This window comes from Pseudophryne corroboree, chromosome 4, assembly GCF_028390025.1.
Source record: "Pseudophryne corroboree isolate aPseCor3 chromosome 4, aPseCor3.hap2, whole genome shotgun sequence".
Classification (NCBI taxonomy): domain Eukaryota; kingdom Metazoa; phylum Chordata; class Amphibia; order Anura; family Myobatrachidae; genus Pseudophryne; species Pseudophryne corroboree.
Genome location: NC_086447.1, coordinates 272,957,515 through 272,974,609, shown reverse-complemented (window position 1 = coordinate 272,974,609; position 17,095 = coordinate 272,957,515). Strand labels below are relative to the sequence as shown.

At 51.1% G+C, this 17,095-nt stretch overlaps 1 protein-coding gene across 2 annotated transcripts in view; it reads left to right on the top strand.

Annotated features, from left to right (window-relative positions):
• The window catches only part of VEPH1 (ventricular zone expressed PH domain containing 1), a 988,289-nt gene that overhangs the window by 41,707 nt on the left and 929,487 nt on the right, over positions 1–17,095 (top strand). For both annotated transcript variants that reach the window (XM_063916128.1, XM_063916129.1), the window contains exon 3: positions 647–862. In XM_063916128.1, the coding sequence (XP_063772198.1) occupies positions 647–862 (216 nt within the window). The remainder of the gene's footprint in view (positions 1–646; positions 863–17,095) is intronic.

Sequence of the window (17,095 nt, the reverse complement as noted above, 5' to 3'; positions counted from 1 at the left end):
AATCTACAGTACAGTATAATTTTGACATTGGGGGTAATTCCAAGTTGATCGCAGCAGGAAATTTTTTAGCAGTTGGGCAAAACCATGTGCACAGGAGGGGAGGCAGATATAACATGTGCAGAGAGAGAGATAGATTTGGGTGTGGTGAGTTCAATCTGCAATCTAAATTGCAGTGTAAAAATAAAGCAGCCAGTATTTACCCTGCACAGAAACAAAATAACCCACCCAAATCTAACTCTCTCTGCAAATGTTATATCTGCCCCCCCTGCAGTGCACATGGTTTTGCCTAACTGCTAAAAAATTTCCTGCTGCGATCAACTTGGAATTACCCCCATTGTGCGATCACATTACTATGAATTAGTAATGTGCATACAAAAACTATTATTTCACTTTGAAACATGAAGTAGCCTTTAGTGTTACTTTTTTGTGTGACAATAGATTAACAATGACAACACAACCATAGAGTAGCAATGACAATATGATTTTATAGCATGTGAATAATCCAGCAATATTAATGCAAACCATAAAGCACATTGTCATGTTGTTAAATCTTACATGAAATATATACACTGTTCAGTAAAAGTTATGTTTAGTTAAGATTCATAATATATAGACATGAAGTGGAATTATTTTTTTTTTTAAATAGGATTATCAAACTAATGACAACAATCAAGCAGTTGTAGAAATCTGTATAACCCGGATCACAACAGCAATTAGGGAAACCGAGTCTATAGAGAAACATGGTAAAGCTCTTGTGTCACTATGGGAGTCGTGTTTGGAGCACAACCTGACAGCAGCGGCAAAAGATGAAGACACTCCACATGCAAAGATTGCGTCTGATATAATGAGCTGTATCCTACAAGTGAGTACATGTTACCTTTGTTTATGACACTTTTGTATATTGTGGACATTTTTATATATAATTTTGTCCTGCGAGGTCTTACCAATTGTGATCATACCCTGTAGAGTAGGTGGACTTTGACTTTGTAACCGGTAGGTAGGATGTTCTTAATTGTCCCAAATTCTAAGTATAAACCACGATCTATGTGCCATTACAGTTGTGAGTTCAGTCTTACAGAATGAACCATGTTTGTGCATGCCTTTGCTTCACTTCCTCACCACCTCTCCACCTCAAATAATCAGATATGCACAGTATGAGGAACTTAGCAGATGCTATTGATACATATGTATTGAGGTAAGGTGTTGTTACTGACTTGGATAGCTCTGTAATCTCTGCTGGTCCTGCAAGTACCGTTCTTTGATGGTTAGTGAAGGATTCGCGCTTGTTAAACCCCTTTCACACCGCATATCGCAGGTCGCACCTGGGAGCCGTACACAGTTGCTTCCAGGGTGCGACCCGCCTCGGCCCATTTCACAGTGGCGCCCCCCATCACGGCATATTGGCGGGTTGGTGATGTCAGCGGCGACGTGTGCGGAGGCGGTGCTTGAAGATCAGATGATCTGCAAGAGCCGCCCGCCATACAGAACGGGAAACGGGCCGCATCAACCCGGCAACCTGTTCACACTGCACAGCAACCTGGGTTGAAGCCGTTCTCCAAAGGGAGAAGTTATGGGCCTATTTTTCATTGGTGGCAGAGGGGACCCTGAAAATTGTCAGGCCTTATTGCCGCTTCAGGCAACAATGGGTAACATCTTGGGCCAAATGTAATAGAGTTAGTTTCAGAAAGTGAAAGATTTGGTAAGGTTTTGCAGTTTTTTTTAAAGTGGCAATCATTTACACAGCAAGATCAACCTGGTTTTGCACTGTAAATGATTGCCACTCAGAGGCGTATCTAGCATGGGGCGAGCAGGGCACGTGCCCTGGGCGCCGTGGCAGCTCCAGCAGAGGGGGGTGCCACAGGCACCTGCACGGCCCGCTCGCCCCATGCAACAGGGTTTCTGCCGGCGCTACCCGCGGCGCTCTCCCTGTCTCCCCAGCTGCTGTGCCTGTCACACTGTACAGGCAGCGGCAGCTAGGAGCCTCCCCCTACCCCCCCCCCCCCCGCAGTGTCTCCATATCGCGTGCGTGTGTATGCCTGCGTGACCTCGAAGGTGCGCGTGCGTGGCCTCGGAGGTGCGCGGCCTCGGAGGTGCAGGTGAGCAGACAGCAGTTTAAACTTTACTGTCGGGAGAGGAGGGGGGGTGCGCGGGACAGTGTGAGTGCATATGTGTGTGGGACAGTGTGAGTGTGTGTCAATTTGTGCAGTCCAGTGTGTGTGGGGGAGGGGAAAGTATGAGAATGTGTGTGTAGTCTGAGTGGGTGTGTGTGGGGTTTGGGGGTGGCCAGTCTGTGTGTGTGTAATCTACAGTGTGTGTGTGTGTGTGTGTGTGTGTGTGTGTGTGTGTGTGTGTGTGTGTAAGTAAGGGGGTGGGGCAGTCTGTGTGTGTGGGCAGGATGTACTAATGCTTACCGCCACGGTAAGCATTAATACCATTTACCACAGAGGCCATTTACCGAAGAGGGATATGTATTAAACCATGGGCACTGAGATGCCCTTCTCACTCACCATCCAGCTGGGTGGCCGAACCGGGCGGGTGGAAAGCCAGCAGCAGGGGCAGCATGCCGGATATCAACAGCCGAGGGTGCGGGCTGTAAGGCACGTGCGGAGCGAAAAGCCGGAGATCGGCAGCATGTTGACCAGCAACAAGCGGCTTCTGCTTCCGCGTTCAACATGCTGCCGATCTCCGGCTTTGGGCTACGCGGGGTTAGGGGGATGGGTGTCCTCTGCCGGTGTATTGCAGCTCCAGGGGGTGCGAGGTCCGGAGGCTCTCAGCACTGTTGAATATCCAGCTGCAGAGGCGTAACTAGGGTTTTTGGAGCCCAGGGCAAGATTACGAATGGCGCCCCCCCCCCCCCCCCCCGAAGAAAAGGGGCGTGGCTACTGAAAATGGGCCGTGAAAACACATTCACCTACGCCAGTTAGAACACGTTATACACATTGCGCCAGGTAAAGTACGTTATACACATTGCACCAGGTAGAGCACGTTATACACATTGCACCAGGTAGAGCACGTTATACACATTCACCTGCGCCAGTTAGAACACGTTATACACATTGCATCAGGTAAAGTACGTTACACACATTGTGCCAGGTAGAGCACGTTACACACATTACACCAGCTAGAACACGTTATACACATTGCACCAGTTAGTGTTCTATACACATTGCGCCAGGTAGAGCAAGTTATGCTAGTTTTATATGGTAGCAGGGAGTAGGGACAGGGAGAGGCAGCATGGAGTAGGGACAGAGGCAGCAGGGAGTAGGGACAGAGGCAGCATGGAGTAGGGACATGGAGTAGGGACAGAGGCAGCATGGAGTAGGGACAGGGGCAGCATGGAGTAGGGACAGAGGCAGCATGAAGTAGGGACAGAGGCAGCATGGAGTAGGGACAGACGCAGCATGGAGTAGGGACAGAGGCAGCATGGTGTAGGGACAGAAGCAGCATGGAGTAGGGACATGGAATAGGTCCAGAGGTAGCATGGTGTAGGGACAGAGGTAGCATGGTGTAGGGACAGAAGCAGCATGGTGTAGGGACAGAAGCAGCATGGAGTAGGGACATGGAATAGGTCCAGAGGTAGCATGGTGTAGGGACAGAGGTAGCATGGGGTAGGGACAGAAGCAGCATGGTGTAGGGACCGAAGCAGCATGGTGTAGGGACCGAAGCAGCAGGGAGTAGGGACACGGTGTAGGGACAGAGGCAGCAGGGAGTAGGGACAGAGGCAGCATGGAGTAGGGACAGAGGCAGCATGGAGTAGGGACATGGTGTAGGGACAGAGGCAGCATGGTGTAGGTACAGAGGCAGCATGGTGTAGGGACAGAGGCAGCAGGGAGTAGGGACAGAGGCAGCAGGGAGTAGGGACAGAGGCAGCATGGAGTAGGGACAGAGGCAGCATGGAGTAGGGACAGAGGCAGCATGGTGTAGGGACAGAGGCAGCATGGAGTAGGGACAGAGGCAGCATGGAGAGGGGACAGAAGCAGCATGGAGTAGGGACATGGAATAGGTCCAGAGGTAGCATGGTGTAGGGACAGAGGTAGCATGGTGTAGGGACAGAAGCAGCATGGTGTAGGGACAGAAGCAGCATGGAGTAGGGACATGGAACAGGTCCAGAGGTAGCATGGTGTAGGGACAAAGGTAGCATGGTGTAGGGACAGAAGCAGCATGGTGTAGGGACCGAAGCAGCATGGTGTAGGGACCGAAGCAGCAGGGAGTAGGTACATGGTGTAGGGACAGAGGCAGCAGGGAGTAGGGACAGAGGCAGCATGGAGTAGGGACAGAGGCAGCATGGAGTAGAGACATGGTGTAGGGACAGAGGCAGCATGGTGTAGGGACAGAGGCAGCATGGTGTAGGGACAGAGGCAGCAGGGAGTAGGGACAGAGGCAGCATGGTGTAGGGACAGAGGCAGCATGGAGTAGGGACATAGGCAGCATGGAGTAGGGACAGAAGCAGCATGGAGTAGGGACATGGAATAGGTCCAGAGGTAGCATGGTGTAGGGACAGAGGTAGCATGGTGTAGGGACAGAAGCAGCATGGTGTAGGGACAGAAGCAGCATGGAGTAGGGACATGGAATATGTCCAGAGGTAGCATGGTGTAGGGACAGAAGCAGCATGGTGTAGAGACCGAAGCAGCATGGTGTAGGGACCGAAGCAGCAGGGAGTAGGGACATGGTGTAGGGACAGAGGCAGCAGGGAGTAGGGACAGAGGCAGCAGGGAGTAGGGACAGAGGCAGCAGGGAGTAGGGACAGAGGCAGCATGGAGCAGGGACAGAGGCAGCATGGAGCAGGGACAGAGGCAGCATGGTGTAGGGACAGAGGCAGCATGGTGTAGGGACAGAGGCAGCATGGTGTAGGGACAGAGGCAGCAGGGAGTAGGGACAGAGGCAGCATGGAGTAGGGACAGAGGTAGCATGGTGTAGGGACAGAGGCAGCAGGGAGTAGGGACAGAAGCAGCAGGGAGTAGGGACAGAGGCAGCATGGAGTAGGGACATGGAGTAGGGACAGAGGCAGCATGGTGTAGGGACAGAGGCAGCATGGTGTAGGGACAGAGGCAGCATGGTGTAGGGACAGAGGCAGCATGGAGTAGGGACAGAGGCAGCATGGAGTAGGGACAGAGGCAGCATGGAGTAGGGACAGAGGCAGCATGGTGTAGGGACAGATATGCAGGAGAGAGTGCAGCCTGGAACCCCCATTGGAAGCACCACCGTACCAACACCCACCATGGACCAGGCCCCCACCGCTTACCTGTAAGAAGAGCTCCGGCGGCCGCCTGGGTGGGGAGGGAGAAGACGAGAATCAGCGGGGAGAGCGGCGGCATCCAGCCTGGGGGACAGAGACCGAACCGCTCCGAGGTCAGTAGCGGAGTTGGTCGGGTGGGTGTCTAGTGGGCTGCCAGGGAGCAGCGGCTGACACACGCTACTTGCAGCCGTTATTCGTGTGGGGGGGTGCATGCAGAGCAGAGGATGAGGGGAGGACGGGGGATCATACTCTTCATGGTCTCCGCCCTTTCCAAGTTCCTCCCTCTGTTGTTGGCAGCAGCACAATGACGGCGGCGGTGGGCAGCGGGCGAGTTAACTATGGGGGGCCGAGCAGGTACGATGCCTTCCACGGTGCACAGGGCACGTGCCCTGCTCAACCCTCTTAGTTACGCCTCTGGGGTTGAGACAGGGAGAGGCTGGACAGGTAGGCTGCTCAGTGAATACACTGAGCTCTGGAGCTGCCAAAGACTGTGCCCTGTGTGCTGGGTGGGCAGAACAAGGAGTGGAGAGCGGGGGAGGGAGTTAGGGGGGGGGGGTTGCAGAACAGGGAAAGCAGGACGACGGGGCACAGGACAGGGAGGGTAAGGTCAGAATGGGGGTGGGGGAAAGAAGAGGAAGCCGAAGTGGGAAAGCAGAAGGGGTAGGAGAGCAGAGTAAAGTGAGAGTAGAGCAGAACAGGGAGAACAGAGTGGGGGACAGAATGGGAAGTGCTGAAAAGGTGTGGAGGCAGAATGGGGATTGTAGACCGGGGACAAAATGTGGAGAGCAGACTGGGAACAGGGGGGGTCATTCCGACCCATTCGCAGGCAGCGGTTCTTCGCTGTGGTGCGAACGGGTCGGAACTGTGCATGCGCGGTGTGCGCAATGCGCACGCACGTCGTTGCCCAGCGAGCGGCTACAACAAAGAAGAAAGTGATCGCTAGTGTGATCGAAAGAAGATTGACAGCGGGGAGGCGTTCCGGGGCGGATACTCACCGTTTTCCGGGCGTGGAGATCTGAACGCAGGCGCGTCCAGGCGCTTGGAGGGCGGATGTCTGACATCAATCCCGGGACCTTCGTCGCTGGATCCATCGCACAGGGTAAGTAGGTCTGACCCTGGTCTTGTTTTGCAGGATACTTTTTTAGCATAGCAGGGCGGCGTCAAGTTGATCGCACCAGCAGCAAAAAGTTGCTACATGCGATCAACTTGGAATGACCACCAGGGAGTGCAGAATGAGGGTCGGAACAGATAGAGCAGAAACGGGTGTGGGCAGTAAAACAGGGAGCACAGAGATGGAGTGTTGATTTGAATAAGATGTGCAAAGTGGCGAGAGGGGGAGCAAGCTGGACAGGGAGATCAAAGCAGGTGGGGGGGGGGGGGGGGGTGTGCAGGATGGGGAAACAGGGAGTGCAGAGCTGGGGTGGGGGCAGAACAGGGAGATCAGAGGCAGAACAGAAACCATGCACAGTGCACCCCCACTATAACCAGTCCCCCTGGCCTCTTACCCCATTTGTAGTCCGCCCCCAGCCACGGGTGAGTGCAAGGCCAGCACGTTCCACAGGCAGTCTAGCCGGGTCCTCCCCCACCTTGGGAAGTGCAAGCAGCTGCCGGGTGTCCTTGCAGGGAGCGCAGTTCGCAGTCAGGCCGGGCAGCGGCACTAGCAGCAGGAGGACATGTAGCAGCATTGGGTGGGAATGGAGCTGCGAGGATGCAGCGTCTTGAGCTGTGAAAGGTTCCCATGCGCTTCTCAGAGACTGTGGGCAGCGAGGATCGCACACGCACCGAAGCACCAGCTAGGGGAGAACCTGAAGGACAGCAGCCTGGGGCATTAGCGCTGGTGGGGCTGAGGCAGGACAGGGGACTTGGAGGGCGGATCGGGCAGCAGAGAGGAGGAGGCGGAGCTGCTCACATAACTCATAGGTGTAACAGCAACTGCTGCCGGGGAAATTGAGGAGCTGGCCGGGACTCATTCTACACGGGGAGGTTACCGGAGCACCGGGGTGTGTGGGAGGAAGGAATGGCCTGGCTGGCCGAGTCACCAGGGTGCAGGTCTCCGAGGCAGCAACAGTAGTGGCGGGACGGGCACTGTCGGTTACTACTACATTACACCCCATAGCCTTCCAATATTACCAGCGGGTAAGGGGCAGAGGCATAACAAGGGTTACGCCTCTGGCCCCCCTCCCCCCCAAAGATTCATAATATAAGCTATGTGCGCGTGCCTAAAGCGCACGCGCAAAAAAGTGGGCATGGTCACACACCAGATGGGGCATGGTCACACACCAGATGGGGCATGGCCACTGAAATTAGGGCTTGCCGCCATGACACGTCACAATGGAAACATTCTTTTCAATTGCACACGCACCTTACCTGTATGATGGTTTCTCACAGTGTGGAACCTCTGGAGAAATGTATCCTCTGAGGCAGACGACGTCTTCAGTCGGTATTCACTAGTCATGTAGGAGATCCCATCGTCCAGAAGATGCCTGTTTGTGTAGGAATATTAACAAGGTCACCATCATACAACAGCGGTTCAACAAGAATCACATCCTGCCCCCTGCGTCTTTCAGCCACACCATCACCAATCCCCTGTGTCGTCTCCCAGCAACCATCACCTACCCCCGTGTCGTCTCTCAGCAACCATCACCTACCACTTGTGTCGTCTCTCAGCACACCATCACCTACCCCCTGTGTCGTCTCTCAGCAACCATCACCTACCACTTGTGTCGTCTCTCAGCACACCATCACCTACCCCCTGTGTCGTCTCTCAGCACACCATCACCTACCCCGTGTCATCTCTCAGCAACCATCACATACCACTTGTGTCGTCTCTCAGCACACCATCACCTACCCCCGTGTCGTCACTAAGCACACCATCACCTACCCCCTGTCGTCGTCACTCAGCACACCATCACCTACCCCCTGCCATCACTCAGCACACCATCACCTACCCCCTGCCGTTACTCAGCACACCATCACCTACCCCCTGTGTCGTCACTCAGCACACCATCACCTACCCGGTGTCGTCACTCAGCATACCATCACCTACCCCCTGTGTCATCACTCAGCACACCATCACCTACCCCGTGTCGTCACTCAGCACACCATCACCTACCCCCTGTGTCGTCACTCAGCACACCATCACCTACCCGGTGTCGTCACTCAGCACACCATCACCTACCCGGTGTCGTCACTCAACATACCATCACCTACCCCCTGTGTTGTCACTCAGCACACCATTACCCACCCCCTGTGTTGTCACTCAGCTCACCATCACCTACCCCCTGTGTCGTCACTCAGCACACCATTGCCTACCCTGTGTTGTCACTCAGCACACCATCACCTACCCCGTATCGTCACTCAGCACACCATCACCTACCCCATGTTGTCACTCAGCACACCATCGCCTACCCAGTGTTGTCACTCAGCACACCATCACATACCCCCTGTGTCTTCACTCAGCACACCATCACTTACCCCTTGTTGTCACTCAGCACACCATCACCCACGCCCTGTGCTAGTTACGCCTCTGTCCAGCTGCCTCAAGTATGTACCCTTGGCTGCTGATATCCGGCATGCTGCTGCTGGCTGTCCCCCCGGCCGGCTCGGCCACACAGCTGTACGGTGAGAAGGGCATCTCAGTTCCCGAAGTTTAATACATATGCCTCAGTAAATGGCCTCTGTGGTAAACGATACTAATGCTTACTGTGGCAGTAACAGCGGGGAGGATGGTGCACATCGGGATCCTGCAGCAGGAGAGAAGAACCCCTTTGGAGCGCAGCAGACCACACTGAAAAGAGTGCATCCCCGGTGCGGTGCTCTGCATCCCGGGTGGCGCCGAAGATGTGGAGTGTCGGAGGTGGAAGAAGCGCCACAGCTTGGGGTGAGAAACAACTGCAACCCTTCCGCTGCTAAACTCTGCAATTAGTCAATTAAGGGGGTAGGCTCCCCTCACCACAGTGCCCCGCAGGATTAGTTAATTAATGGGGTAGGCTCCCCTCACCACAGTGCCCTACAGGCCTTGTTAATTAAGGGGGTAGGATCCCCTCACTCTAAAATGTGAATTTTGGCTCATACCATCTGCTGTAACATGAATTTCGGCTCATACTGTGTGCTATTATGTGAATTTCGGCTTATACTGTGTGCTATAATGTGAATTTCGGCTCATACCGTGTGCTATAATGTGAATTTCGGCTCATACTGTGTGGGGTAATGTGAATTTCGGCTCATACCATGTGGGGTAATGTGAATTTCGGCTCATACTGTGTGGAGCAATGTGAATTTCGGCTCATACCGTGTGGGGTAATGTGAATTTCGGCTCATACCATGTGCTATAATGTGAAAGGGGCACCAGTACTAGATAGTATAAGGGGTCCTACTACACTGAAGGACACGCCCCTTTTAAGTGACCACGCCCCCTTTTCCGGAGCGCGGAGCGCGCATAATTGCTATCTACACTTTTTCAGTCCCCCTTCAAAAATTCCACTTCAACCACTGCACCTACATTTATACATACACACCCTGACATCTTTATATACAGTGACACTGGTGGCGTGTGCACATACTTTCCTTTTGTATATTTTTTTTTTTGGGGGGGGAGGGGGGGGTTGCACCATTATTGATCTTGATCTGGGCTCCAAAAACCCTAGTTACGCCTCTGTTGCCGCTTTAAAAAAAAACCTGAAAAACCTTACCAAATCTCTCACTTTCTGAAACTCTCACTCTATTACATTTGGTCCTATGTGAGGTAAAATTTTTCAGAAATGTATTAATTGGAAAAGAAAACCGGAGACTGCAGTGTCCTGCAAATCTTAGCTGAGTGCTTTCTACCTTTGCTAAATTGCAAGGATACTTAAATTATGTGGACACTGCAGTTTTGATAAATAGGCATCCTAGTGTCCAACACACAGACGTAATATTTGTAAGCAAGTTTGTCTGAGTAAAGCTGGGTATACACTACACAGTATGTAATGCAATAATGGTACCTGCGGCCACTCTGCATGACCTTCGTGTAGCGTGTACTCCCAATCTGTCATTATCGCATCGTTCCACCTGATATTCTGCACGACATAGGGGACCACCAATATTATTTGTAAACGCATGGCAGATTGTGTAGTGTATACGCGGGCACGATATATCAATGTATAAATTGGGCCATTGCTAGATCGTTGTCTCTTCTGAGTGTGTACCCTGCTTTTCAAGGAATACGGATGTATATCTCCTTTTCTCTCTCTGTGCCTGATCAGAGCGGCACGCAATGTTGATGTCTGATGCGGTGTAGCAATTTATTGGCACTGTGCATGCGCCATAGCTGCACTGTAAGCAAATAAGTGTCTGGTAGACCCCGTAACAGGGGGTGAATTGTAGAACGCAAGCATGTTGGGACTGTTTTCTGGGCAGTGCCTGGTCAGCTACTGCAAATTCGTTCACAGCTGCAGAGGACCCGGCTGCAGCGGCCCCGGCGTCTTAGAAGAGTAGCTCTGTCTGAGGCAGCATAGGATTGCTTAGTGGGCTGATTCTCTGACCGATGTTCCCAATGCTTCCGCTTATGTATATGAGGGGCAGATGTGAGACGCCGTCAGTGGGCGTCTCTTTGCACAATTACCATAAATGTATAAGTCCCAAAGAGAATGGAATCACATCTATGCAGCTCTGAATCATGCCCACTCTCTCTCTCTCTCTTTCTCTCCCCTTCATCTTCCTACCTCTTTCGTCAGGTAACAAACACTTTAGACTCAAGTACCTTTTTAGCTGTAGTGTTAATCATCCTGCTGTGTGGCTGGGAGGCCAGAAAACCCAATCCTGGCCTCTGAAACAGAGCTCGTCCTCTCTCTCCATTCACTCCAGGGAACCCTAAAACCAGCTAATTCTAAAGCTTAGTCTCTTGGAAAGCACAGCACACAGACATGAATCATGATTATGTCACAGTGATTCCATGAGCAAATCCTGTACATGATATAAGAGGTAAAGATGACTCTGCCTAAATCATACCTCCCAACATGACCCTCTCCAGGAGGGACAGAATGCTCTGTTCCTGGACTTCCCTCTTAATTTATGATTGCCATCACCTGTGGTGAAACACCTTTCTTATCCATTAACCTGTTCAAAACAGGTAGCGGCAATAATAAATTAAGAGAAAAGTCCAGAAGCAGAGCATTCTGTCCCTCCTGGAGAGGGTCATGTTGGGAGGTATGCTAAATTGTTATTCCATTACCATAAGGTATTTGAATAATAATATAATTGACGCTCAGATTATATAAATGGCTAATAACAATTATGGTTGCCATCAGCAATGCAGCAGAAATCACCCGTGAAATGGTGCGGCGGCCATTTTCCCAGTGATTTGCGCATGCATGCATAGTAGAGATTAATTGTGCCATGTTTCCGAAGACCTGCACATATGCAGTAGACTCTGCCACATTGCTAGAATCTACTTTGCCACAGAGAGGAGGGGACCCGTATGGAGTCTGCATACGGGGCCCCCTCCTTTGTTAAAATGCCCATGTAATGATTACATTAATATTGGGAGTTGATAATGCATGTACATGCCTTACAGTAGAGAATCACACACCTTCTCCACCCACTACACTTTTTATCTCCGGGGAAGCACAGGGCGACAGTAACACTGCTCCAGTGCTGGATAGAAGCAATGTATAGTAATATACAGTAATTTAATTTTACATTTAATTGGGAAAACCATTTTAATTTAGAGATGAGCGCCTGAAATTTTTCGGGTTTTGTGTTTTGGTTTTGGGTTCGGTTCCGCGGCCGTGTTTTGGGTTCGACCGCGTTTTGGCAAAACCTCACCGAATTTTTTTTGTCGGATTCGGGTGTGTTTTGGATTCGGGTGTTTTTTTCAAAAAACACTAAAAAACAGCTTAAATCATAGAATTTGGGGGTCATTTTGATCCCAAAGTATTATTAACCTCAAAAACCATAATTTACACTCATTTTCAGTCTATTCTGAATACCTCACACCTCACAATATTATTTTTAGTCCTAAAATTTGCACCGAGGTCGCTGTGTGAGTAAGATAAGCGACCCTAGTGGCCGACACAAACACCGGGCCCATCTAGGAGTGGCACTGCAGTGTCACGCAGGATGTCCCTTCCAAAAAACCCTCCCCAAACAGCACATGACGCAAAGAAAAAAAGAGGCGCAATGAGGTAGCTGTGTGAGTAAGATTAGCGACCCTAGTGGCCGACACAAACACCGGGCCCATCTAGGAGTGGCACTGCAGTGTCACGCAGGATGGCCCTTCCAAAAAACCCTCCCCAAACAGCACATGACGCAAAGAAAAAAAGAGGCGCAATGAGGTAGCTGTGTGAGTAAGATTAGCGACCCTAGTGGCCGACACAAACACCGGGCCCATCTAGGAGTGGCACTGCAGTGTCACGCAGGATGGCCCTTCCAAAAAACCCTCCCCAAACAGCACATGACGCAAAGAAAAAAAGAGGCGCAATGAGGTAGCTGTGTGAGTAAGATTAGCGACCCTAGTGGCCGACACAAACACCGGGCCCATCTAGGAGTGGCACTGCAGTGTCACGCAGGATGTCCCTTCCAAAAAACCCTCCCCAAACAGCACATGACGCAAAGAAAAAAAGAGGCGCAATGAGGTAGCTGTGTGAGTAAGATTAGCGACCCTAGTGGCCGACACAAACACCGGGCCCATCTAGGAGTGGCACTGCAGTGTCACGCAGGATGTCCCTTCCAAAAAACCCTCCCCAAACAGCACATGACGCAAAGAAAAAAAGAGGCGCAATGAGGTAGCTGTGTGAGTAAGATTAGCGACCCTAATGGCCGACACAAACACCGGGCCCATCTAGGAGTGGCACTGCAGTGTCACGCAGGATGTCCCTTCCAAAAAACCCTCCCCAAACAGCACATGACGCAAAGAAAAAAAGAGGCGCAATGAGGTAGCTGACTGTGTGAGTAAGATTAGCGACCCTAGTGGCCGACACAAACACCGGGCCCATCTAGGAGTGGCACTGCAGTGTCACGCAGGATGTCCCTTCCAAAAAAACCCTCCCCAATCAGCACATGATGCAAAGAAAAAGAAAAGAAAAAAGAGGTGCAAGATGGAATTGTCCTTGGGCCCTCCCACCCACCCTTATGTTGTATAAACAAAACAGGACATGCACACTTTAACCAACCCATCATTTCAGTGACAGGGTCTGCCACACGACTGTGACTGATATGACGGGTTGGTTTGGACCCCCCCCAAAAAAGAAGCAATTAATCTCTCCTTGCACAAACTGGCTCTACAGAGGCAAGATGTCCACCTCATCTTCACCCTCCGATATATCACCGTGTACATCCCCCTCCTCACAGATTATCAATTCGTCCCCACTGGAATCCACCATCTCAGCTCCCTGTGTACTTTGTGGAGGCAATTGCTGCTGGTCAATGTCTCCGCGGAGGAATTGATTATAATTCATTTTAATGAACATCATCTTCTCCACATTTTCTGGATGTAACCTCGTACGCCGATTGCTGACAAGGTGAGCGGCGGCACTAAACACTCTTTCGGAGTACACACTTGTGGGAGGGCAACTTAGGTAGAATAAAGCCAGTTTGTGCAAGGGCCTCCAAATTGCCTCTTTTTCCTGCCAGTATAAGTACGGACTGTGTGACGTGCCTACTTGGATGCGGTCACTCATATAATCCTCCACCATTCTATCAATGTTGAGAGAATCATATGCAGTGACAGTAGACGACATGTCCGTAATCGTTGTCAGGTCCTTCAGTCCGGACCAGATGTCAGCATCAGCAGTCGCTCCAGACTGCCCTGCATCACCGCCAGCGGGTGGGCTCGGAATTCTGAGCCTTTTCCTCGCACCCCCAGTTGCGGGAGAATGTGAAGGAGGAGATGTTGACAGGTCGCGTTCCGCTTGACTTGACAATTTTGTCACCAGCAGGTCTTTCAACCCCAGCAGACCTGTGTCTGCCGGAAAGAGAGATCCAAGGTAGGCTTTAAATCTAGGATCGAGCACGGTGGCCAAAATGTAGTGCTCTGATTTCAACAGATTGACCACCCGTGAATCCTTGTTAAGCGAATTAAGGGCTGCATCCACAAGTCCCACATGCCTAGCGGAATCGCTCCCTTTTAGCTCCTTCTTCAATGCCTCCAGCTTCTTCTGCAAAAGCCTGATGAGGGGAATGACCTGACTCAGGCTGGCAGTGTCTGAACTGACTTCACGTGTGGCAAGTTCAAAGGGCATCAGAACCTTGCACAACGTTGAAATCATTCTCCACTGCACTTGAGACAGGTGCATTCCATCTCCTATATCGTGCTCAATTGTATAGGCTTGAATGGCCTTTTGCTGCTCCTCCAACCTCTGAAGCATATAGAGGGTTGAATTCCACCTCGTTACCACTTCTTGCTTCAGATGATGGCAGGGCAGTTTCAGTAGTTTTTGGTGGTGCTCCAGTCTTCTGTACGTGGTGCCTGTACGCCGAAAGTGTCCCGCAATTTTTCTGGCCACCGACAGCATCTCTTGCACGCCCCTGTCGTTTTTTAAAAAATTCTGCACCACCAAATTCAAGGTATGTGCAAAACATGGGACGTGCTGGAATTTGCCCATATTTAATGCACACACAATATTGCTGGCGTTGTCCGATGCCACAAATCCACAGGAGAGTCCAATTGGGGTAAGCCATTCCGCGATGATCTTCCTCAGTTGCCGTAAGAGGTTTTCAGCTGTGTGCGTATTCTGGAAAGCGGTGATACAAAGCGTAGCCTGCCTAGGAAAGAGTTGGCGTTTGCGAGATGCTGCTACTGGTGCCGCCGCTGCTGTTCTTGCGGCGGGAGTCCATACATCTACCCAGTGGGCTGTCACAGTCATATAGTCCTGACCCTGCCCTGCTCCACTTGTCCACATGTCCGTGGTTAAGTGGACATTGGGTACAACTGCATTTTTTAGGACACTGGTGAGTCTTTTTCTGACGTCCGTGTACATTCTCGGTATCGCCTGCCTAGAGAAGTGGAACCTAGATGGTATTTGGTAACGGGGGCACACTGCCTCAATAAATTGTCTAGTTCCCTGTGAACTAACGGCGGATACCGGACGCACGTCTAACACCAACATAGTTGTCAAGGACTCAGTTATCCGCTTTGCAGTAGGATGACTGCTGTGATATTTCATCTTCCTCGCAAAGGACTGTTGAACAGTCAATTGCTTACTGGAAGTAGTACAAGTGGGCTTACGACTTCCCCTCTGGGATGACCATCGACTCCCAGCGGCAACAACAGCAGCGCCAGCAGCAGTAGGCGTTACACGCAAGGATGCATCGGAGGAATCCCAGGCAGGAGAGGACTCGTCAGAATTGCCAGTGACATGGCCTGCAGGACTATTGGCATTCCTGGGGAAGGAGGAAATTGACACTGAGGGAGTTGGTGGGGTGGTTTGCGTGAGCTTGGTTACAAGAGGAAGGGATTTACTGGTCAGTGGACTGCTTCCGCTGTCACCCAAAGTTTTTGAACTTGTCACTGACTTATTATGAATGCGCTGCAGGTGACGTATAAGGGAGGATGTTCCGAGGTGGTTAACGTCCTTACCCCTACTTATTACAGCTTGACAAAGGGAACACACGGCTTGACACCTGTTGTCCGCATTTCTGGTGAAATACCTCCACACCGAAGAGCTGATTTTTTTGGTATTTTCACCTGGCATGTCAACGGCCATATTCCTCCCACGGACAACAGGTGTCTCCCCGGGTGCCTGACTTAAACAAACCACCTCACCATCAGAATCCTCCTGGTCAATTTCCTCCCCAGCGCCAGCAACACCCATATCCTCCTCATCCTGGTGTACTTCAACACTGACATCTTCAATCTGACTATCAGGAACTGGACTGCGGGTGCTCCTTCCAGCACTTGCAGGGGGCGTGCAAATGGTGGAAGGCGCATGCTCTTCACGTCCAGTGTTGGGAAGGTCAGGCATCGCAACCGACACAATTGGACTCTCCTTGTGGATTTGGGATTTCAAAGAACGCACAGTTCTTTGCGGTGCTTTTGCCAGCTTGAGTCTTTTCAGTTTTCTAGCGAGAGGCTGAGTGCTTCCATCCTCATGTGAAGCTGAACCACTAGCCATGAGCATAGGCCAGGGCCTCAGCCGTTCCTTGCCACTCCGTGTGGTAAATGGCATATTGGCAAGTTTACGCTTCTCCTCCGACAATTTTATTTTAGGTTTTGGAGTCCTTTTTTTACTGATATTTGGTGTTTTGGTTTTGACATGCTCTGTACTATGCCATTGGGCATCGGCCTTGGCAGACGACGTTGCTGGCATTTCATCGTCTCGGCCATGACTAGTGGCAGCAGCTTCAGCACGAGGTGGAAGTGGATCTTGATCTTTCCCTAATTTTGGAACCTCAACATTTTTGTTCTCCATATTTTAATAGGCACAACTAAAAGGCACCTCAGGTAAACAATGGAGATGGATGGATTGGATACTAGTATACAATTATGGACGGGCTGCCGAGTGCCGACACAGAGGTAGCCACAGCCGTGAACTACCGCACTGTACTGTGTCTGCTGCTAATATATAGACTGGTTGATAAAGAGATAGTATACTCGTAACTAGTATGTATGTATAAAGAAAGAAAAAAAAACCACGGTTAGGTGGTATATACAATTATGGACGGGCTGCCGAGTGCCGACACAGAGGTAGCCACAGCCGTGAACTACCGCACTGTACTGTGTCTGCTGCTAATATATAGACTGGTTGATAAAGAGATAGTATACTCGTAACTAGTATGTATGTATAAAGAAAGAAAAAAAAACCACGGTTAGGTGGTATATACAATTATGGACGGGCTGCCGAGTGCCGACACAGAGGTAGCCACAGCCGTGAACTACCGCAC